At 43.5% G+C, this 23,372-nt stretch overlaps 1 protein-coding gene across 1 annotated transcript in view; it reads left to right on the forward strand.

Annotated features, from left to right (window-relative positions):
• ttn.2 (titin, tandem duplicate 2) overlaps positions 1-23,372 on the forward strand; it is a 219,590-nt gene that overhangs the window by 168,998 nt on the left and 27,220 nt on the right. Inside the window, exons 204-215 of the mRNA XM_032568351.1 lie at positions 55-342; positions 1,119-1,706; positions 2,280-2,384; positions 2,469-2,666; positions 2,789-3,085; positions 3,185-3,772; positions 3,848-4,150; positions 4,295-21,388; positions 21,496-21,792; positions 21,949-22,536; positions 22,637-22,939; positions 23,031-23,327. Coding sequence (XP_032424242.1) covers positions 55-342; positions 1,119-1,706; positions 2,280-2,384; positions 2,469-2,666; positions 2,789-3,085; positions 3,185-3,772; positions 3,848-4,150; positions 4,295-21,388; positions 21,496-21,792; positions 21,949-22,536; positions 22,637-22,939; positions 23,031-23,327 — 20,946 coding nt within the window. The remainder of the gene's footprint in view (positions 1-54; positions 343-1,118; positions 1,707-2,279; positions 2,385-2,468; positions 2,667-2,788; positions 3,086-3,184; positions 3,773-3,847; positions 4,151-4,294; positions 21,389-21,495; positions 21,793-21,948; positions 22,537-22,636; positions 22,940-23,030; positions 23,328-23,372) is intronic.

Here is a 23,372-nt window from a genome sequence, read left to right on the forward strand (position 1 = left end):
ATTCTGTTCTTATCAGAAAATACGCTTTAACCTTTTCTAAATCCACTTTTGCAGAACAACCTGGTCCAGTGACAGACTTCAGAGCCCAAAAGACCACCAAAGACTCTATTACATTGAGCTGGAAGAAACCCATTAGTGATGGCGGAAGCTACATTACCTCTTACATCCTGGAGCAGAGCGAAGGAGAGGAGAAATGGAAGGAGATTATGAAGGGCAAGAACACCAGTCACACCGTCAGTGAGCTGGCAGACGGCAAGGAGTATTTATTCCGGGTCAAGGCCCTCAACGAGTCTGGAGAAGGGCCACCAACTGAGCTCACTGCTGTTGCCAAGGACCAGTTTGGTAAGGAACCCATCTGGTTAGCCTTCATGACATACACATTTTTTTAAAGGGGTAGTATTATGTAAAGTCAACTTTTTAAAGCTTTACATCATGTTATAATGTTATTCCCTTTTCAAAAACATACCTGGAGTGTTGCCTTGCTTCTTTCATTCGTGTTTGAGAAATTCTTTAATCACTGTGGTAACCAATCGGCTGTGTAAAACACCTGGGTGGACATAGCCTCTCCTTTGAGATGCAGCTCCTCTTTGGTGTTGCAGTTTCTGAGCTCCTCCACTCAGCTCCTTCAGATTAGCAGCAGCAGCAATTACCAAACACCTAATTGAGCTCATTGTAGGAGCTGCTTCTCAGTGAAATGCTGGTAAAAACATTGTTAAAGGTTTAATAGAGGAGCAATGTTGTGATGAATTCCTGAAGGCAGAGTCAGAAAAAGAAGGAGTTTCTTAAAGAGACAGAAGCCCAATTTCAAGGCGTTAAATGAAATGACCTGATATGACATGACACAGACGGACGGAGTTTGAATCAAGCAGGCAACCCACCAATTGCAGAGCGAACTCCTATCGTCGCCTTATAGAATCACAAAGTCAAATTTCTTCAAGGTCATGTGATATATATACCATTTTTATAGCACAATCATGGATTCTTGATTGTACTATAAAGTGGCACTAAGTGACTGAAAAATACATCATACTGCCCCTTTAAATGCACTTACATGATTTTCTATGCCAAAAAATAATTTCTTATAGAAAAGTTTTTAACATCAATTGGTAACATTTCAGTGCTGCCTGACTGCAACTTGAGCAGTCTTCATGATGGTTGCTGCGTGGTGAAGGAGGGCACCACCATGCGCATCAACATCCCTGTCATTGGAGTGCCTCACCCTACCGCCACCTGGAAGAAGGGCGACATGGGACTTGGTGACACTGGCCGTATATGTGTTGAGGCCTCCCAGGGCATTACCACTCTACTGGTCAGAGACTGCCAGAGAGGAGATGCGGATACCTACACCATCAATGTCAGGAATAGCGCAGGCTCAAAGGACTGCAAGTTCCAGTTGAAGGTCGTTGGAAAGCCCGGATTATGCACTGGACCCATCAAGTTTGATGAGATAACTGCTGATGGCATCACCCTGGAGTGGGCACCGCCTAAAGACGATGGAGGTGCAGAGGTGTCCAATTACATCGTTGAGAAGAGGAGGACAACAGACAACAAATGGGCCACGGTGGCTTCAGCCATCCAGAAGACCACCATGAGGGTGATCAGACTCCACGATGGAATAGAGTACATCTTCAGAGTGTGTGCTGAGAATAAGTACGGCATCGGAGAGTTCCTGAGGTCTGACCCAGTCATTGCCCAGCATCCTTTCAGTGAGTACAACTCTGGTCTTAAAAACTTTACTTGAAAAATCCTTTGATTTCTCTTTTTAATTACTGCAAATGTCAGTCTAGTTTTTGTAAATGGTTTGACAGATAATAAGATATTCAAATGACTTTCATATAGTTAAAATGGATATTCTCTGATCCAGAATTGTTTGATTCTGATTAGACCGAGGATTATTGAGTTCCAATCCAATTCAATTATTTAAATATCTGCAGATACAGACATGATCCAACCATGAGATTAATAATTACAATAAGCCTCAGCTTGTGGTAATGCTCTTTCCATGTTATATGATATACAGTACACTTACATTTGGATCAGTGACCTCAGGGCAATATTCAAACATCAGTGTAGTCTGACAGGCAGCATTTGAATAAAAGACTAATTAATTTGATTAATGTTGAAAGGTACAGCCTGAAAATTTAGTGTTTAAATTTTTTTGATGGTAAAAGTAATTGGTATTATGAAGTAATCTTAAATGTTTTTGTTACAGTAAGCAGGTCTTGTGTTTTTATGTGTAAAATTTGAGTGAATTAACTGATCTTTTATCTTTCCTCAAGATGTACCTGAGGCGCCAGCTCCTCCTGAGATTCTGAGCATTCGACATGAGTCAGCCATTCTGACTTGGGCTGATCCAAAAGACTCTGGTGGCTCCCCAATCACTGGTAAAATACTGTTATTCATCTCTGTAAGTAGGTAATCGAGTGTCATCAATCATCATTAATTATATTTTTTGGGGGGGTTTTCAGGGTATCACCTTGAGTTTAAGGAGAGAAACAGCCTGATGTGGAAGCGAGCTAGTAAGACTCCTTTGAGAGTAAAGGAGTGTAGAGTTACGGGTCTCGTTGAAGGACTAGAGTATGAGTTCAGGGTGATGGCTATGAATGTGGCCGGCCTTGGAAAGGCAAGCAAAGTCACTGAGGCTGTTGTCGCCCTTGATCCTATAGGTGAGTCCAAACCATTTTCTTAAAGTTATAAATTACACATAGGAAGCTTTCTGTTTTTATTGTAAATGCCTGAATTAAATTGCAGTGGCTTTGTTTTATTTCATGTCTTTTTTTTTTTTCAGATCCACCTGGTAAACCAGATGTGATTAATGTTACCAGGAACACAGTCACTCTAATTTGGACTACTCCTAAATATGATGGTGGCTATAAGCTGACTGGCTATATGGTGGAGAAACTTGAGGCTGGTGGAAAGGCATGGATGAAGGCCAATCACGTGAACATCCAGAGCTGTGCTTTCACCGTTACAGACCTGACAGAAGGAGCTCAGTATCAGTTTAGAATCAGGGCCAAGAATGCTGCTGGTGCTGTCAGTGTTCCCTCAGAGACCACTGAATCACTGACCTGCAAGGATGAGTATGGTATGTAGCTTAAAATTTAAGACTTATGCAACTTCAGGTTTTAAAAATCAATGTTTTAAATGTACAATTATTGTTCAACAACTTCCTGTTTCTTAACAGAGCCTCCATCTATCACTCTTGACCAAGAGATGAAGGAGGTTGTGTCTGTCAAGGCAGGAGACACAATTGTTATCTCAGCTGCAAAGATTGTGGGCAAACCTCCCCCAACTGCTTTCTGGTCCAAGGGAGGTCGTGAATTCAAGAACTCTGACATTGTCACTGTAACTAGCACTCCAACCTCTTCAACCCTTTCTATCAAGTATGCAAGCCGGAAGAATACTGGAGAGTACACAATTAATGCTAGTAACCCATTTGGTATTAAGGAAGAACACATTAAAGTAAAGGTCCTAGATGTTCCTGGACCACCAGGCCCTATTGAAGTCAGTAACATTTCAGCTGAGAAGTGTACCCTGACCTGGCTTCCACCTGAAGAGGACGGAGGCTCCTCTATCAAGTCCTACATCCTTGAGAAGAGAGAGACTAGCCGCTTGCAGTGGACCAAAGTTGCAGAAAATATTGTGGACTGCAGACATGTAGCCAGTAAACTGATCAAGGGCAATGAGTACATCTTTAGAGCGTGTGCTATAAACCAGTATGGCACAGGAGACTCTAGCCTGTCTGGTCCCGTCAAAATGGCTGACAGCTTTGGTAAGTTTACCTTGTGGAAGAATAAAGTTAAAAAATACTGACATTGAAATGTTGGAAATATTTTTTTTTCCTTAGGTCCACCAGGTCCACCCTCAGCTCCAGAGGTAGATAATGTCAGTCGGAATGCTGTTACCATTTCATGGAAGAGACCTGTACAGGATGGAGGAAGTGACATTAGAGGATATTGTGTAGAAAGGAAAGAAAGGAGAGGAATGAGATGGGTGAGAGCCTGCAAGAGGACAGTTCCTGACCTTCGCTTCAAGGTGCAAGGCCTGAGTGAGGGAGTAGAGTATGAGTTTAGAGTCACTGCTGAGAATAAAGCTGGATTTGGGCCGCCAAGTGAGCCATCGCGCCCTGTAATGACCAAGGATATTGTATGTAAGTAAAGAAGACTTTGCAACCAACCTTTAAAGCAAGCAGAAATATAGCATTACCAAAGAATTTATATAGGAATTTATATAACTTCCTTCTGAAAATGCTTTCATTAATTTTACTAACCTCTTTTTTTACTTTTTTTTTCAGATCCACCTGGTCCTCCATCCAACCCTAGAATTACAGAAACCACAAAAACTACAGCAGCCTTTGCTTGGGGCCGTCCTCATTATGATGGTGGTCTTGAAGTAGAAGGTTACATTGTTGAGTATAAAAAGGAGGGTCATGATGACTGGGAGACAGAGACACAATATCCAGTTAAAGTTACTGAATATGTCATTGGTAAACTTCAAAAAGGAGGCAAATACCACTTCAGAGTTAGTGCTGTAAACTCTGAGGGAGTCGGTGAGCCTGCAGAGGTTGAGAAAGTGACTGAACTAGTTTACCAGGAAACAATACCAGACTTTGAGTTGGATGCAGAGCTCAGGAAAACTCTGGTTGTCAGATGCCGTGCTTCAATTCGTCTATTTGTTCCTATCAAGGGCCGTCCTGTTCCTGAAGTCACTTGGAGCAAAGAAAATACCAACCTGAAAGCACGTGCACACATTGATACAACAGAGTCCTACACTCTACTGGTTATTCCTGACTGCACTAGGTACGACGCAGGAAAATACCATCTCTCTTTGGAGAATGTTGCTGGTAAGAAGTCAGGCTTTGTCAACGTGAAAGTTCTGGACACACCTGGACCTCCAGTCAACCTTAAACCAAGAGAGATCACTAAAAACAGCATAACTCTCCAGTGGGAAATCCCTATTATTGATGGAGGGTCCAAGATTCATAACTACATCATTGAAAAGAGAGATGCTACAAAGAAGGCTTATACAGTGCTTAGCACCACATGGCAAAAGTGCTCTTTTAAATTTCAAGACCTTGAGGAGGGAGCTTACTACTACTTCCGTGTTTCTGCTGAAAATGACCTTGGTGTAGGTGAACCTGCTGAAACCCCTGAGCCCATAAGAGTATCTCAGGCCCCCTCTGCACCAGATAACTTGTACGTTACTGATTTGACCAATGACAGCGCAAGTCTTGCATGGACCAAGCCTCTTCATGATGGCGGTAGCTTGATTACAGGATATGTCATTGAGGCTCAAAAGAAAGACACTGATCAATGGGTCCACATAACCACCATTAAGGCTCTAGATTATACTGTGACAGATCTGATTGAGGGTGCTGAATACATCTTCCGTATAATGGCTGTCAATGCATCAGGCAGGAGTGATCCTCGTGAGAGCCGGCCAGCTGTGATTAAAGAGCAAACTTCTGCTCCATCTTTTGACCTGAGAGGAGTCTACCAGAAAACTGTAATTGCCAAAGCAGGGGACCGTGTTAAGGTGGAGATTCCAGTGCTGGGAAAACCCAGGCCTGTTGTGTCATGGAAGAAAGGAGACATGGCTCTTAAGGAAACACAAAGAATCAACACTGAAACCACAGCAACATCAACAATCCTAAACATCAGTGAGATCAAAAGAACTGATGAAGGCCAGTATTCCATAACTGGAAAGAATATCCTGGGCACACTGACAGAAACCATCACAGTCCTGGTCCATGACATTCCAGGTCCTCCTACTGGTCCTGTCAAGCTGGATGAGGTGTCTTGTGATTATGTTATTATGTCCTGGGAACCACCAGAGAATGATGGAGGTGTTCCTATAAACAATTATATTGTTGAGATGCGTGAGACTACAGGTACTTCATGGGTGGAGTTGGCAGCTACAGTTATTCGCACCACATTCAAAGCAGCACGACTTAATACTGGAACCCAGTATCAGTTCCGTATCAAGGCTCAGAACAGATATGGTGTTGGACCATGTGTTCTGTCTGAATCAGTGTTTGCTGCCTATCCATTTGATGTGCCAGGCCAGCCTGGCATTCCTGTAGTTACAGCTTTCAACAAAGATTCAATGACTCTTAGTTGGAATGAGCCATCTTCTGATGGAGGCAGTCCTATTCTTGGGTATCATGTGGACAGAAAAGAGAAAAACAGTATCCTGTGGCAGAGGATCAGCAAAGCTCTTGTTATTGGAAACATCTTTAAATCATCAGGCCTTGTTGATGGCATTGCATATGAACACCGTGTCATTGCTGAAAACATGGCTGGTCTCAGCAAACCTAGCAAACCCTGTGAGGCTACATATGCTTTGGACCCAGTTGACTCACCAGGTAGGCCTGTGGCATTGAATATCACCAGACATGAGGTGACATTGTCATGGACCAAACCAGAAGGTGACGGAGGATTTTCTATTACGGGATACACAGTGGAGAGGAAGGAGATGCCTAATGGACGCTGGCTTAAAGCAAATTTCAACAACATTCTAGAAACCATGTTCACAGTCAGTGGTCTGACTGAAGAGGCAACCTATGAGTTCCGTGTGCTTGCTCGAAACTCAGCTGGTGCTGTTAGTGCTCCATCACAGCCATCAGAAGCCATCACATGCAGAGATGACATTGAAGAACCCAGGCTTGATATTGATGCATCATATAGCAGTAATGTTGTAGTAATGGCAGGAGAACCATTCAAGTTGGAAGCCAGTGTAACCGGCAGGCCAATTCCTTCTCTAGTATGGACCAAGGAAGGAAAGGAGCTGGAGGACACAGCTAAAATAGAAATTAAGACATCTGACTTCCACACAACCTTAATCAGCAAAGATTCTCTAAGGAGAGATGGTGGTGCTTTTACCCTGACTGCAAGCAATCCTGGTGGATTTGCAAAGTTCACTTTTAATGTTAAAGTACTCGACAGACCTGGACCACCAGATTCCCTTTCAGTTACGGACGTTGCTGCAGAAAAATGTGTGCTTAACTGGCTGCATCCAACACATGATGGTGGTGCCAAAATTGAATACTTCATCATACAGAGGCGTGAGACCAGCAGGTTGGCATGGACAAATGTAGCCACAGACCTTCAAGCAAACAGGTTTAAGGTCACAAAGCTTCTTAAAGGAAATGAGTATATTTTCAGAGTAATGGCTGTCAATAAGTATGGCATAGGTGAACCCCTTGAATCAGAGCCTGTGACTTGTGTCAACCCATATGGTCCCAGTGACCCACCAACACAGCCTGAGGTCACAACTATCACCAAAGACTCAATGGTTGTCTGCTGGGAGCGTCCTGAACATGATGGAGGCAGTAGAATTAATACATACATAATTGAAAGAAGGGATAAGACAGGTCTACGTTGGGTGAAATGTAACAAGAGGACTGTGACAGATTTGCGATTCAAGGTCTCTGGTCTCACACAAGGTCACGAGTATGAATTTAGAGTTTTTGCTGAAAATAATGCTGGTCTCAGTAAGCCCAGCTCTTCTAGTCCATTCTACAAGGCTGTTGACACAATCTTTCAGCCTGGACCTCCAGGAAACCCAAGAGTGCTTGACACCTCTAAATCATCCATTACTATCGCCTGGAATAAACCTGTTTATGATGGTGGTTCTGAAATCACTGGTTACATTGTGGAGACTTGCCTGCCTGAGGAGGATGAGTGGACAATTCATACTCCTAAGAAAGGATGGACAGCCACATCTTTTACCATTACTAGTCTGAAAGAAAACCAGGAGTATAAAATCAACATCTGTGCAACAAATTCTGAAGGGGTGGGAGAACCTGCTGCTGTACCTGGAACCCCTAAGGCCGAAGACAGATTAATTTCGCCTGAAATTGAACTTGGAGCAGAGCTACGTAAAGTTGTTTCCATCAGAGCCTGTAGCACACTCAGACTTTTTGTCCCCATCAAGGGAAGGCCAGCACCAGAAGTAAAATGGTCAAGAGAGCATGGAGAATCCCTGGACAAGGCTAACATTGACATTACCCCATCATTCACAACTCTTCAGATAGACAATGTTGACAGGTTTGATGGAGGTAAATACTTGGTGACAGTAGAGAATGCCTCAGGAAGTAAAACAGCTTTTGTTAATGTTAGAGTACTAGATACTCCTGGACCACCTCAGAATCTCATTGTTAAGGAGGTCACAAGAGATTCAGTTTCCCTGGTTTGGGATGCACCTCTCATAGATGGGGGCTCCAGAGTCCGCAGCTACATTGTGGAGAAGCGCGAGTCAACCAGGAAAGCCTACTCAACCGTATGTGCCAGCTGCCATAAGTCTAGTTGGAAAGTGGGAGACCTGGAAGAAGGAAAATTGTACTTTTTTAGAATAGTCGCTGAAAACGAATTCGGTATTGGTCTCCCAGTTGAAACCATTGAACCAATTAAGGCATCAGAAAAGCCTCTGCCACCTGGCAAAGTATCTCTCCTTGAAGTTACCGGAAGAAGTGTCACACTAACTTGGGAAAAACCAGACCATGATGGAGGAAGCAGAATTACAGGCTATAATGTTGAGATGCAATGTAAAGGAAGTGAAAAATGGACACAAGTGATGGTGGTAAAGACAAACGAGGCCCAAGTAACTGGACTCACATATGGAGAGGAGTATACGTTCCGAATCTCTGCATTCAATGAAAAGGGTGTTAGTGACGCCCGGCCTCTCAATGTACCTGTGGTGGCTAAAGATTTAGTAATACCACCAGCTTTCAAACTGATTTTCAGCACATTCAGTGTACTGGCAGGAGATGATCTTAAGATTGATGTACCATATGTTGCCTGTCCTAAGGCTACTGCAACTTGGCTGAAGGATGATGTCATTCTCAAAGAAACAACAAGAGTTAATGCTGAGGCCACAGACAAAAACCTCCTTCTTATCATTAAGGAGGCTTGCAGAGACGATGTGGGCAAATATACTATAAAACTAAACAATACTGCTGGGGAGGCTACAACAGATATCAGTGTTGTTGTCTTGGACAAACCTGGTCCTCCAACTGGCCCAATCAAGCTGGATGACGTCACAGCAGACAGTGTTGTCTTGTCTTGGGATCCACCACAATATGATGGAGGTTGCTCAATCAACAATTACATTGTAGAGAAGAGAGATACCTCAACTACAAACTGGCAGATTGTGTCTGCTACTGTAGCTAGAACAACCATCAAAGCGGCTCGTCTGAAGACTGGTTCAGAGTATCAATTTCGAATTGCTGCAGAAAATAGATATGGCAAGTCATCTTTTCTAATTTCTGATAGTATTGTTGCGCAGTATCCATTTGAGGTGCCCAGTTCACCACGATCTGTTGTGGTAAAGTCAGCCACCAAAGAGACCATGACTGTTGTGTGGGAGAATCCCAGCAATGACGGTGGAAGCAAAATTCTGGGCTACCACTTAGAACTTAAAGAGAGAAACAGCATTCTCTGGGTGAAACAAAACAAGCAGATAATCCCAGAAACCAGATTTAAAGTGGTTGGACTTGAAGAGGGCATTGAATACGAGTTTAGAGTGTATGCTGAGAATATCGTTGGCCTCAGCAAACCTAGCAAGGTGAGTGAAATCCAAGTAGCCAGGGATCCTTGTGACAGACCCGGAAAACCAGAGGCTGTCATTGTAACAAGAAGCCAAGTGACACTGAGATGGACCAAGCCTGAATTTGATGGTGGCATCAAAATCACTGGTTATGTTGTTGAGAAAAAAGAGGCAAGTGGGCGTTGGATGAAGGCCAGTTTTGCCAACATTATTGAAACTGAATTTGTTGTCACAGGACTTACTGAGGATCAAATCTATGATTTCCGTGTCATTGCCAAAAATGCAGCCGGTGTCTTTAGCCAACCATCTGATTCTTCTGGATCCATCACTGCCAAGGATGAGATTGATCCACCAAAAATTGACCTGGAAACTAAATACTCCCAGGTTGTGGTTGTAAATGCCGGAGAGACATTTAAACTTGAGGCTGCTATTTATGGTAAGCCAGTGCCCACTGTACACTGGCTGAAAGAAGGTACTGAGATTACAGAAGCAGCTCGTTTAGAAATCCATAATACCGATTTTTCAGCTTGTCTAATTGTTAAGGAAGTTATTCGTGTTGATGGAGGACAGTACACATTGCTGGTAAAGAATGTTGGTGGAGAAAAAGTTATTAACATTAATGTCAAGGTATTGGACAGACCAGGTCCACCTGAGGGCCCTATCTCTATTTATGGTGTCACCAGTGAGAAATGTTCAATTTCCTGGAAACCTCCCTTGCAAGATGGAGGTAGTGATATCTCCCATTATATTGTTGAGAGAAGGGAAACCAGCAGGCTGGTATGGACTGTAGTTGAGCAAAAGGTTCAGACCCTAAATCTAAAAATCACCAAACTTCTTCCTGGTAATGAATACATCTTCAGAGTGATCCCTGTCAACAAATATGGTATTGGTGAGCCTTTGGAATCTGAGTCGATGATTGCCAAAAATCCATTTGTCGCACCAAGTCCACCAACTGACGTAGATGTTTCTTCAATTACTAAGGACTCTATGGTGGTAACCTGGGAGAGACCAAATAATGATGGTGGCAATTCCATTCAGGGGTATGTCATTGAGAAACGTGATAAGGATGGTGTGAGATGGACAAGGTGCAACAAGCGCAGTGTGACAGAGTTGCGTTTCAGAGTGACAGGACTCATAGAAAACCATAGCTATGAATTCAGAGTAGCTGCTGAGAATGCTGCTGGAATTGGTACACCTAGCACACCAACAGTGTACTACAAAGCATTGGATCCTGTTTTCAAACCAGGCCCACCCAACAACCCCAAGGTAGTAGACACCTCTAGGTCTACTGTATCTCTTACATGGGGTAAGCCCATATATGATGGTGGAAGTGAGATCAAGGCTTACATTGTTGAAGCAAATGATGTAGCAGCTGATGAGTGGTTTATGTGCACTCCACCCACTGGAATAACAGACACTAAATTCACAGTGAAAAAGCTTCTGGAAAAGCATGAGTACCAGTTTAGAGTTTGTGGAATCAACAAAATTGGTGTTGGTGAACATGCTGATGTGCCTGGTAAAATACTTCTTGAAGAGAAGCTTGAGGCTCCTGACCTTGAATTAGATGCTGATATGAGAAAAATGATCAACATCAGATCAGCTTGCACACTCAGGTTGTTTGTACCTGTGAAAGGGCGGCCAGCTCCTGAGCTGAAATGGGGAAAGGTTGAAGGTGAGATTAAAGAGACTGCCCAAATTGACAACACAGGAAGCTATGCTTCACTTACCATTGAGAATGTTGACCGATTTGACAGTGGCAAGTACACACTGACTGCAGAGAATGCCAGTGGAGTTAAATCAGTGTTCATCAGTGTCAGAGTCCTGGATTCTCCTAGTCCACCAACTAACTTAACAGTTAAAGAGATTACTAAGAACTCTGTCACTCTTTCATGGGAACCTCCACTTCTGGATGGTGGTTCAAAGATTAAGCATTATATTGTTGAGAAGCGTGAAAGCACAAGAAAGGTTTATACTACCATTACAACATGTAACAAGATGTCATGGAAAGTTGAACCTCTTCCAGAGGGTGGAATCTTCTTCTTTAGGGTCTTGGCTGAGAATGAATATGGTGTGGGTCTCCAAGCTAAAACTATGGAGCCAATTAAAATATCTGAGAAGCCTCAGCCACCCGGTAAGGTTAGTGTTCTTGACGTCACTCACAGTACTGTTACTCTAAGGTGGGAGAAATCTGAACATGATGGTGGTAGTAGGATCAGTTATTATGAAATTGAAATGGCTCCTAAGGACAGTGAGGCATGGACTGTGTGTGCTAGTGTAAAAGGGCTTGAGACAGTAGTGAGCAACCTTCTCAAGGGAGAGGAATATCAGTTCAGAGTTGTTGCTGTAAATGAGAAAGGTAAAAGTGACCCAAGACAACTGGCTCAATCAGTTGTAGCCAAGGACCTAATCATTGAGCCTTCTGTGAGACCCAAATCAAGTTCCTACAGTGTTCAGGTGGGAAATGACCTCAAGATAGAGGTTCCAGTTGCTGGTCATCCAAAACCAACCATAAGCTGGACTAAGGATGGAGTGGCACTTAAGCAGACCACCAGAGTAAATGTCAGTGACTCAGCACATCACACCACTCTAACCATAAAGGATGCCACCAGAGAGGATGGTGGTATGTACACTGTCACTATTGCTAATGCCTTGGGTTCCAAGGATGCCACTATTGAAGTTATCACCCTGGATAAACCAGGACCACCAACAGGTCCAATCAAAATTGATGATGTTAGTGCTGAGAGTGTCACTCTTAATTGGGAACCTCCCTCATACACAGGTGGCTGTCCAATCTCCAACTATGTAGTGGAAAAGAGAGACACAACTACAACCAATTGGGTTGTTGTGTCTGCCACTGTGGCTAGAACAACTTTAAAGGTTGCCAATCTCAAGACTGGTGGTGAATACCAGTTTAGAATCTTTGCTGAAAACAGATATGGAAAGAGTTACGCAATTGATTCAGTGCCTGTTGTAGCACAATATCCATTCCAAGAACCTGGACCACCAGGAACACCATTTGTTTCCTCATACACTAAAGACTACATGGTGGTCGAGTGGCATAAACCTCCATCTGATGGAGGCAGTGCCATTTTGGGTTATCATTTGGAGAGGAAAGAGAAAAATAGTATCCTGTGGACAAAGATCAACAAAATGCTCATTCAAGATTGTAAATTCAAGTCTACTCCTCTTGAGGAAGGCATTGAGTATGAGTATAGAGTATATGCTGAGAATATAGTTGCCATTGGAAAATGCAGCAAAGTCTCAGAAGTTTATGTAGCCCGTGACCCATGTGATCCTCCTGGCCGTCCAGAGGCTGTAATTGTAACCAGACACTCGGTGATGCTGAGATGGACACCCCCTCAATATGATGGTGGAAGCATTGTAACTGGCTATTTAATGGAGAAACGTGACCTTCCAGAGGGAAAATGGATGAAAGCTAGTTTCACAAACATTATTGAAAATGAATTTACAGTTACTGGCCTTACAGAAGACAGTAAATATGACTTCAGAGTGATTGCAAGGAATGCCGCTGGTGCTGTCAGCAAGCCCTCTGAGAGCACAGGATCCATAACAGCTAAGGATGAAGTTGAGCCACCCAAGTGTGAAACTGATCCTATATACAATCAGACAATTGTCCTTAATGCTGGAGAGACTTTCAGTCTGGAGGCTAGTGTAGAAGGAAAGCCCATCCCAACAGCCCAGTGGTTCAAAGGAAGTGTTGAAGTTGAAAACTCAGCAAGAGCTGAAATTAAAAACACTGATTTTAAAGCATTACTTGTAGTAAAGGACTCCATCAGAGTGGATGGCGGACAGTACACTTTGGTTCTGACAAATGTTGCAGGAACTAAGACGGTCCCGTTCACTGTGAAGGTTCTTGATAGACCAGGCCCATCCGAGGGACCCCTCACAGTCAGTAATGTTGCTGAGGAGAAATGCTCACTGTCATGGCTGCCACCCAGGCATGACGGAGGAGCAAGCATTTCTCACTACATTATTCAAAAGAGAGAAACTAGCCGCTTGGCTTGGACTGTGGTCTCCAGTGATTGTGGAGCTACAATGTTCAAGGTTACCAAACTATTGAAAGGCAATGAGTACATCTTCAGAGTTTTGGCTGTCAACAAGTATGGAGTAGGGGAACCTCTGGAATCTGAGCCAGTTATCATGAGAAATCCATTTGTTCCTCCTGGTTCACCTCGTGAACTAGAAATCACTAACATTACTAGGGATTCAATGACTGTTTGCTGGAACCGCCCACAGTCTACAGGAGGAAGTGACATTGCTGGTTACATTATTGAAAAGAGAGACAGAGCTGGAGTGAGATGGACCAAGTGCAATAAACGTAGAGTGACTGATTTGCGTTTTAGAGTAACAGGTCTCACTGAGGACCATGATTATGAGTTCAGGGTATCTGCTGAAAATGCAGCTGGATTGGGCCAGCCAAGCCCACCTACACCTTATCTCAAAGCCTGTGACCCTACTTTTGAACCAGGTATTCCCACTAATGCCCACGTAGTTGACACAACAAAAGATTCCATCAGCTTAGCTTGGCACAGGCCTATATATGATGGGGGTTGTGAAATTCAAGGATATGCTGTTGAAATAACCAAGGCAGAAGAAGAGGAATGGACTATTTGCACACCACCCACTGGAGTGAATCTTACCAAGTTTACCATCAAAAACCTGATAGAACATCAAGAATACAAGGTGCGTGTCTGTGCTATGAATAAAATTGGTGTTGGTGAGCCCACCGAAATTCTGGGAGTTGTAATCCCTGTGGATAAAATTGACCCCCCAGAGATGATTTTGGATTCAGAGCTCAGGAAGGGAATAGTTGTTCGTGCAGGAGGCTCAATGAGAATCTGTGTGCCTTTTAAGGGCCGTCCCACTCCTGACGTAAGCTGGGCTAAAGAGGATGGTGAACTGCCCAGTAAAGCACAGATTGAGACTGCTGAACATTTCACACAGCTCTCTATTGACATTTGTGATAAATATGATGCTGGAAAATACATCCTCAACGTAGCAAACAGTGCTGGTAGCAAATCAGCTTTTGTCTCTGTTAAAGTTCTGGACACTCCAGGGGCTCCATTAAATCTTAAAGTTAAAGACATAAAAAGGGAGAGTGTCACTTTGACTTGGGAACCCCCTGTAATTGATGGTGGCTCAAGAATAAAGAATTACTTGGTTGAGAAGCGTGAGTCAACCAGGAAGGTGTACTCTAATGTAGACAATAAATGTACAAAGACAAGTTACCGTATCACAGGTCTTACTGAGGGAACGATTTATTACTTTAGAGTCTTAGCAGAAAATGAATTTGGTGTTGGACAATCAGTTGAAACAAAAGAATCTGTTAAAACATCTGAGCCACCTTTATCTGTGGGTAAAGTTAATTTGACTGAAGTCACAAAAACCACAGCCTCACTCTCCTGGGAGAAACCAGTCCATGATGGAGGCAGCAGGATCATTGGATACTACATTGAGATGCAGCCTGTGGGGTCAGAAGAATGGGTTGTGGCTGCCACAACTAAGACCTGTGAGGGTACTGTTACTGGTCTAAGTGCAGGACATGAGTACCTTTTTAGAGTATCAGCCTTCAATGAAAAAGGAAAGAGTGACCCAAGGCCTCTGGCTGCAGCAGTTACTGCTAAAGATGTTACTGTTGAACCTGGATTCAAGATGAGATTCAATACCTACAGCTTACAACAAGGCGAGGATCTGAAAATTGAGATTCCAGTTCTTGGACGTCCTGTTCCAAAGGTTGAATGGAAAAAGGAAGGACAACTTCTTAAAGAGACAACTAGAATAAATGTATCAAGCACACCATCATCTACAAAGTTGGTAATCAAAGATGCCAGTAAAGAAGATGCTGGCAAGTACACTATTACAGCAACCAGCAGCATTGGAACAGCTACAGAGGAGATTACTGTTATCATTCTTGACAAACCTGGACCTCCTACAGGTCCTGTGAAGATTGATGAAGTGAGTTCTAATTTTGTTACCCTCTCCTGGGAACCACCAGAGTATACTGGAGGTTGTCAGATCAACAACTACATTGTAGAGAAGAGAGACACCACTACTACTGTGTGGCAAATTGTTTCTGCTACAATAGCCAGGACAACCATAAAAGTCAGCAATTTGAAGACTGGCACTGAATATCAATTTAGAGTCTCAGCTGAGAATAGATATGGAAAGAGTTCAGCTATTGTCTCTTCTGCTGTGGTTGCCAAGTATCCATTCAGTGAGCCTGCTGCCCCTGGAATACCAGTTATTACATCTGCAACCAAAGAGAACATGGTTGTTGAATGGAAACCCCCCACCAACAATGGGGGTAGTCCAATTCTAGGCTATCACCTGGAGAGAAAGGAGAAGAACAGCCTTTTATGGGCCAAACTAAACAAGCTTCTTATTCCAGATGCACGATTTAAAACCACAGAATTGGAAGAGGGCATAGAGTATGAATTTAGAGTTTATGCTGAGAACATTGCTGGCCTCAGCCCAGCTAGCAAGGTCTCAGAGAGCACAGTAGCCAGGGATCCATGTGACCCACCAGGCACTCCTGAGGCTATTGAAATCACCAGAAACCATATCACACTTCAATGGACCAGACCCCAGTACGATGGAGGCAGTGCAATCACTGGGTATTTGATTGAGAGGAGGAAGCACCCAGATAAACGCTGGATGAAAGCAAGCTTCACCAACATCATTGATACCCAATACACTCTCACTGGACTCACTGAGGATCGTGTTTATGAGTTTAGAATCATTGCTAGGAATGCTGCTGGTATTTCTAGTTGCCCATCTGAAAGCACAGGAGAAATAACAGCTAAAGATGAAATTGAGGCTCCAGATGCCACCATGGATTCTAAGTTCAAAGATCTCACAGTTGTTCATGCTGATGAGACATTTATCATTGATGCTGATTACACTGGTAAGCCTCTGCCTGAGGTCACATGGTTAAAGGATGGAAAGGAAATTGACAAAGCTACAGCAAGAATGGAAATCAAGACCACACTTACCCGCACCATCCTGACAGTTAAAGACTGTATACGAGTTGATGGTGGCCACTTTGTTCTCAAGCTTGTTAATGTGGGTGGAGTCAAAATGATCCCAGTTAATGTAAAGGTTCTGGACAGACCTGGTCCTCCAGATGGACCATTAGAAGTGAAAGGAGTGACAGCTGAAAAATGTTATCTGCACTGGAGCCATCCTTCACATGATGGTGGAGCTAGCATCTCTCACTATATCATTGAAAAGAGGGAAACCAGTCGTTTGTCATGGACCATGGTTGAGCCAAATATCCAGGCAATCAGCTACAAAATTACAAAGCTGCTTCCTGGAAATGAATACATCTTTAGAGTTACTGCTGTGAATAAATATGGAGTTGGTGAACCTTTAGAATCTGAGCCTGTTGTTGCCCGTAATCCATTCACCACTCCCAGTGCACCCTCCACTCCTGAAGAAAGTGCTATTACTAGGGATTCCATTGTGCTTACTTGGGAGAGGCCAGAGAATAATGGAGGAGCTGAGATTGAAGGATATGTACTTGAAAAACGTGATAAGGATGGCGTCAGGTGGACCAAGTGCAACAAGAAGAGACTGACTGACTTGAGATTTAGGTGTGCTGGTCTCACAGAGGGCCATTCCTATGAATTCCGGGTCTCAGCTGAAAATGCCGCAGGTGTTGGAAAGCCTAGCACACCGACACAGTACATCAAAGCATGTGATGCCACTTATCCACCAGGACCTCCAAATAACCCCAAAGTCACTGACCATTCCAGCACGACAGTTTCCCTTTCCTGGTCAAGACCTATCTATGATGGTGGAGCACATATTACTGGATATGTTGTTGAAATGAAGGAGGCATTAGATGATGAATGGATTGTTTGCACACCTCATACTGGTGTCCAAGACACTCACTACACTGTAAAGAAGTTAAAGGAGAATGCAGAATACAATTTCCGCATATGTGCCATGAACTGTGAGGGAGTAGGGGATCATGTGGACCTCCCAGGGTCTGTGATTGCGGCAGAGAAGTTGCAGGCTCCTGAAATTGAACTAGATGCTGACCTGAGAAAGATGGTCAATGTTCGTGCCACTGCAACACTACGTCTTTTTGTGACTATCAGAGGAAAACCTGAGCCTGAAGTCAAGTGGTCAAAGGCTGATGGCACTCTAAATGAGCGTGCTCAGATTGAAGTCACAAGCTCATACACAATGCTTGTGATTGAAAATGTTGACAGATTTGACACCGGCAAATATGTACTAACCCTTGAGAACCTTAGTGGCTCTAAATCAGCTTTTATCAATGTTAGAGTTTTGGATTCACCCAGTGCTCCAACAAACCTACAAGTTAAGGATGTAAAGAGACATTCTGTCTCTCTTTCCTGGGAGCCTCCTCTGATTGATGGTGGAGCAAAGATATCACACTATATTGTGGAGAAGAGAGAGCAGAAGCGAATGGCTTTCACCAGTGTTAGCACCAATTGTGTAAGGAACTCATACATTATTTCTGACCTGCAAGAGGGAGTTAGATACTTTTTCCGTGTGTTGGCTGTAAATGAGCTAGGAGTTGGTCTGTCAGCTACAACAGATCAAGTCAAAGTTTCAGAGGCACCTTTGCCCCCTGGTAAAATAACTGTGGTTGATGTGACTCGTCACACTGTCACCCTTTCATGGGAAAAACCAGATCATGATGGTGGCAGCAAAATTACAAGCTACATAGTGGAGATGCAGCCTAAGGGAGATGAAAAATGGACAGTGTGCAGTGACGCTAAAGCACTAGAAGCTACTATTGAAGGACTTATTACTGGTGAGGAATACTCCTTCAGAGTAACTGCTGTGAATGATAAGGGTAGGAGTGATACCAAACCTCTGGCTATGCCTGTGTTAGTAAAAGACATCACAATGGAACCTACCATCAACTTGCTTTTCCATACATACAGTGTAAAAGCAGGAGATGATTTGAAAATTGATGTTCCTTTCAAAGGCAGACCTCAACCTGAGGTATCCTGGAAGAAGGATGGCAGTGCACTAAAGCAAACTACTAGGGTAAATGTTCTGAATTCAAAGACCTCATCAAAGATCACAATCAAAGATACCACCAAAGATGATGTTGGAAAATATGAGATCACTTTGACTAATTCAATTGGCACAAAGACAGCTGAAATTTCAGTAATAATTCTGGATAAACCAGGTTCACCCAGCAACATTAGGGTGGACGAGGTGAGTGCCGACTTTATCTCTCTGTCCTGGGATGCTCCAACCTATGATGGTGGGTGCCAGATTAACAACTATGTTGTGGAGAAGAGAGACACTACCTCTACCACATGGCAAATTGTCTCAGCTACAGTAGCCAGGACATCCATAAAGGTTTCCCGTCTCACTCAGGGCACAGAGTACCAATTCCGCATTGCAGCTGAGAACCGTTATGGCAAGAGTCCAGCAATTGATTCTGCTCCTGTTGTTGCACAATATCCATTTGAGCCTCCTGGCCCTCCAACCAATCTTCATGTTGCCCATGCCACCAAGACAGGCATGCTTGTAGTCTGGGGCAGACCTGCCAATGATGGTGGAAGCCCTGTCATTGGTTATCATGTTGAATCCAAAGACCAAAGCAGCATTTTGTGGACCAAAGTCAGTAGAGGTCTGCTGACTGAAAACCAATTTAAGATGACAGGCATCGAAGAAGGCCTGTCATACCAGTTTAGAGTCTATGCTGAGAATATTGCTGGCATTGGTCCATGCACTAAATCTTGTGAACCAGTTGCAGCCAGGGACCCATGTGAATCTCCACATAACCTTAAAGTCACAAATATCACCAGAAACTCCGTTTCTCTTTTCTGGGATCCACCTGAATATGATGGTGGAGTGAAAATTGTTGGATACATAGTGGAGTGCAAAGAGCTCCCTAATGGTCGCTGGCTAAAGTGTAACTTCGCCAATCTACAGGAGACTTACTTTGATGTCACAGGTCTTACAGAAGATGCACAATATGACTTCCATGTTATTGCAAAGAATTCTGCAGAGATGTTGAGTGCCCCTTCAGAATGCACTGGTCCTGTCACCATCAAAGATGATGTAGACCCTCCAACCATCATCTTAGAGGATAAATTTAGGCAATTAGTTGTCATTAAGGCTGGAGAGATAATTAGAATTGATGCTGAAATTACAGGTCGTCCAATCCCTGTGGTTTCATGGTCTAAAGATGGAAAAGATATTGAGGCCAAGGCCAGGTGTGAAATCACTTCCACAAACTTTACCACTACTCTGATTGTCAGAGATGCTATCAGGAGGGATTCTGGACAGTATGTCTTGACTTTGCACAATGTAGCTGGAACCAGGTCTGTAGCTATCAACTGTAAGGTTCTGGACAGGCCTGGACCAGCTTCAGGACCTTTAGCAGTGTCTGGTCTTACTGCAGAGAAGTGCACTATAACATGGGGTCCACCTCAAGAGAATGGTGGAGCTGAAATCATGCACTATATAGTGGAGAAACGTGAGACAAGCCGCCTTGCTTGGACTCTTGTTTATGGTGACATGAAGGCAACTACCTGCAAAGTTACTAAGCTGCTCAAAGGAAATGAGTACATCTTCAGGGTCAGAGGCGTTAACAAATATGGAGATGGTGAGGCTCTGGAGAGTGAGGCAGCAAAAGCGTTGGATCCGTTCACTGTAGCTGCAGCCCCCACTAATGTTCAGGTCACCTCAGTCACTAGTGAGGCCATGACAGTCTGTTGGGAAAGACCAGTTTCTGATGGTGGCAGCAGTATCTATGGCTATGTAATTGAAAAGCGAGAGAAGACTGGCCTCCGCTGGTGCCGTGTCAATAAGAAGCCTGTCTATGACCTCAGAGTCAAAGCTTCCAATCTTCGTGAGGGAAGTGAATATGAGTACAGAGTGTTTGCAGAGAATGCTGCTGGACTTAGTGCACCTAGCACCCCTTGCCCACTCACCAAGGCTGAAGACCCACAGTTCCTCCCCTCACCTCCTGCTAAGCCCAGGATCATTGACTCAACAAAGACCACAGTAACACTAGCATGGAATAAACCACTGTTTGATGGTGGAGCACCTGTAACTGGTTACAGAGTAGAATACAGAAAGTCATTAGATGATGAATGGTTCGTTGGAGTCCAGAACACCAAGAATACAGAGTTTACAGTGGTGGGACTGACTCCTGGAGCTGAATATGTATTTGTTGTCAGATCCATTAATAAAATTGGAGCAAGTGAGCCTAGTTCTGAATCAGACAAACAGACTGCTAAAGAAAAAGAAGAAGAGCCAGTCTTTGAAATAAGCAATGAAATGAGGAAGACTCTTATTGTGAAAGACGGCAGCTCATTTACAATGACAGTACCCTTCAGAGGCAAGCCTATTCCCACTGTTAGTTGGACAAAGCCTGATATTGATCTTAGAGTACGTGCTGTCATTGACACCACAGACACCTTCACCTCAATCACCTTAGAGAAAGCAACACGCAATGACTCTGGAAAATACACTGTCACTTTGTCCAGCATTGCTGGAACCTCCTCACTGACACTCAATGTTAGAGTTCTTGACTCACCTGGACCTCCTGCATATGTGGAAGTCAAGGAAGTGACTAAGGCATCTGCTACTGTAACTTGGGACACTCCAGAGAATGAAGGAGGAGGACCAGTAAAGAATTATCTTGTTGATTTCCGAGAGGCAAGCAAAAAAGGTTGGACTAGGTTGACTGATACATGCCACAGACTGACTTATAAGGTGTCAAACCTAAAGGAAGGAGAAGTTTACTATTTCAGAGTGACAGGCGAGAATGACTACGGTGTTGGTGTTCCAGCTGAGACCAAAGAGGGAACCAAGATCACAGGTATAAACATTCATGTTATGTTATCTGTAGTTTACACAAAATAAATTTACACACAAGAAAATATAAGAGCTTTTTCAGTGAAACAAATTATGTGATCTTTTTTCCAGAAAAACCAAGCCCACCACCAAAGCTTGGAGTAACTGATGTCACCAGGGAGAGTGTGTCATTGGCATGGGCTAAACCTGAACATGATGGAGGCAGCAGAATTACTGGATATCTGGTTGAAGCACTGGAGAAGGGTCAGGAGAAGTGGGTTAAATGTGGTGTCACCAAGTTTATCCACTTTACTGTGTCTGGCCTAAGGGAGAAAGCTGAATACTACTTCAGGGTCAAAGCTGAGAACCTTGCTGGATATAGTGATGTTAAGGAAATGTTCACCCCTGTTATGGTCAAAGACCAGCTGGGTAAGTTACAAAATATATACATATTCAAATTCACTATTGTAACCCAGAAGAAAATATTTCGGGTCTAATTTGTTTTCTATACTTGTACTTGTTCTGATACAATCTAGTCAAAAATCAAAAGACATTGTGAAACCTGTGATCTTCATGTTTCCCCAGAATCTCCCGAAATCAACATGAAGGACTTCCCCCACAACACTGTGTACGTTAGAGCTGGTTCAACTCTGAAGTGTGAGATTCCTCTGACTGGCAGACCCCTGCCCAAAGTCACTCTTTCCAAGGATAATGTAGTACTTAAGTCAACAATGAGGTTCAATTCTGAAGTCACTCCTGACAGCATCAAAATCATCTTGCGTGAAAGCATTGCTGGAGACTCGGGACGGTATGATATAACTGCCTCCAACTCCAGTGGAACCACCAAGTCCTTTGTCAATATTGTGGTTCTGGATCGCCCAAGTGTTCCACTTGGACCTGTAGAGCTGTTTGATGTCACAGAAGAGAGTGCAAGTCTCAGGTGGCTCCCACCTGCATATGATGGTGGCAGCCCCATCACTAACTATATCATCCAGAAGAGAGAAACAACTACAGCAAACTGGATTGACGTCTCATCTGCTGTGGCTCGTTGCACCATAAAGGTTATGAAACTTACCACTGGGCTGGAGTATCAGTTCAGAATCAGGGCTGAGAACAAATATGGAATTAGTGAACATATCGACTCTCCAGCAGTCACAGTCAGCCTTCCATACAGTAAGGGGTTTATTTAGCTTTCATTCCAAATGTAACATTTAATACTCAAGTTTAATAATGAGCATGCACAAACCTTGTAACTTTGATTTTTATCTACCAGCTATTCCAGATGCTCCATCAACTCCAGAGGTTACTGCTGTAACCAGGGAGAGCATCACATTAGCCTGGAAGGAGCCCAAGTCAGATGGAGGCAGCCATGTGTTTGGCTACCATCTCCAGATGAAAGATAGGAACAGCATCATGTGGCAGCTAGTTAACAAAACGGTGATCCGATCTACACACTATAAGGTCACCACCGTTAATGCTGGACTTATTTATGAATTTAAGGTGGCAGCGGAGAATGCTGCTGGCCTCAGTGTTTTCAGTAAGGCTTCAGATGCTGTGTTGGCTATAGATGCCTGTGGTGAGTACCAAGTGAAACATTTTTAAAGATAAACATGATCAAATTATGGTGAAAAAGTCTGTTAATTAATCTTTTCTGGTCATATCTGCAGAGCCACCCATCAACCTAAGAATCAGTGACATCACCAAAAACTCTATCAGCCTTGCCTGGGAGAAACCCAACTATGATGGTGGATCCCCTATTACTGGTTACATTGTTGAGAAGAGGAAAGGTGTTAGTCCTAAGTGGTCCAAAGCTAACCTCACCAATATCACGGACACACATTTCACTGTGGCTGGACTTACCCAGAATGAAACATATGAATTCAGGGTCATGGCCAAGAATGCAGTTGGTTCAGTAAGCAACCCATCTATGACAGTTGGACCAGCCACTTGTGTGGACACCTATGGTAGGAATTATTTTTGATCCTGAATTTACTTATAGTTGTTTCAGT

The sequence above is a fragment of the Xiphophorus hellerii genome, chromosome 7 (assembly GCF_003331165.1).
Source record: "Xiphophorus hellerii strain 12219 chromosome 7, Xiphophorus_hellerii-4.1, whole genome shotgun sequence".
In the NCBI taxonomy this organism is placed as follows: Eukaryota; Metazoa; Chordata; class Actinopteri; order Cyprinodontiformes; family Poeciliidae; genus Xiphophorus; species Xiphophorus hellerii.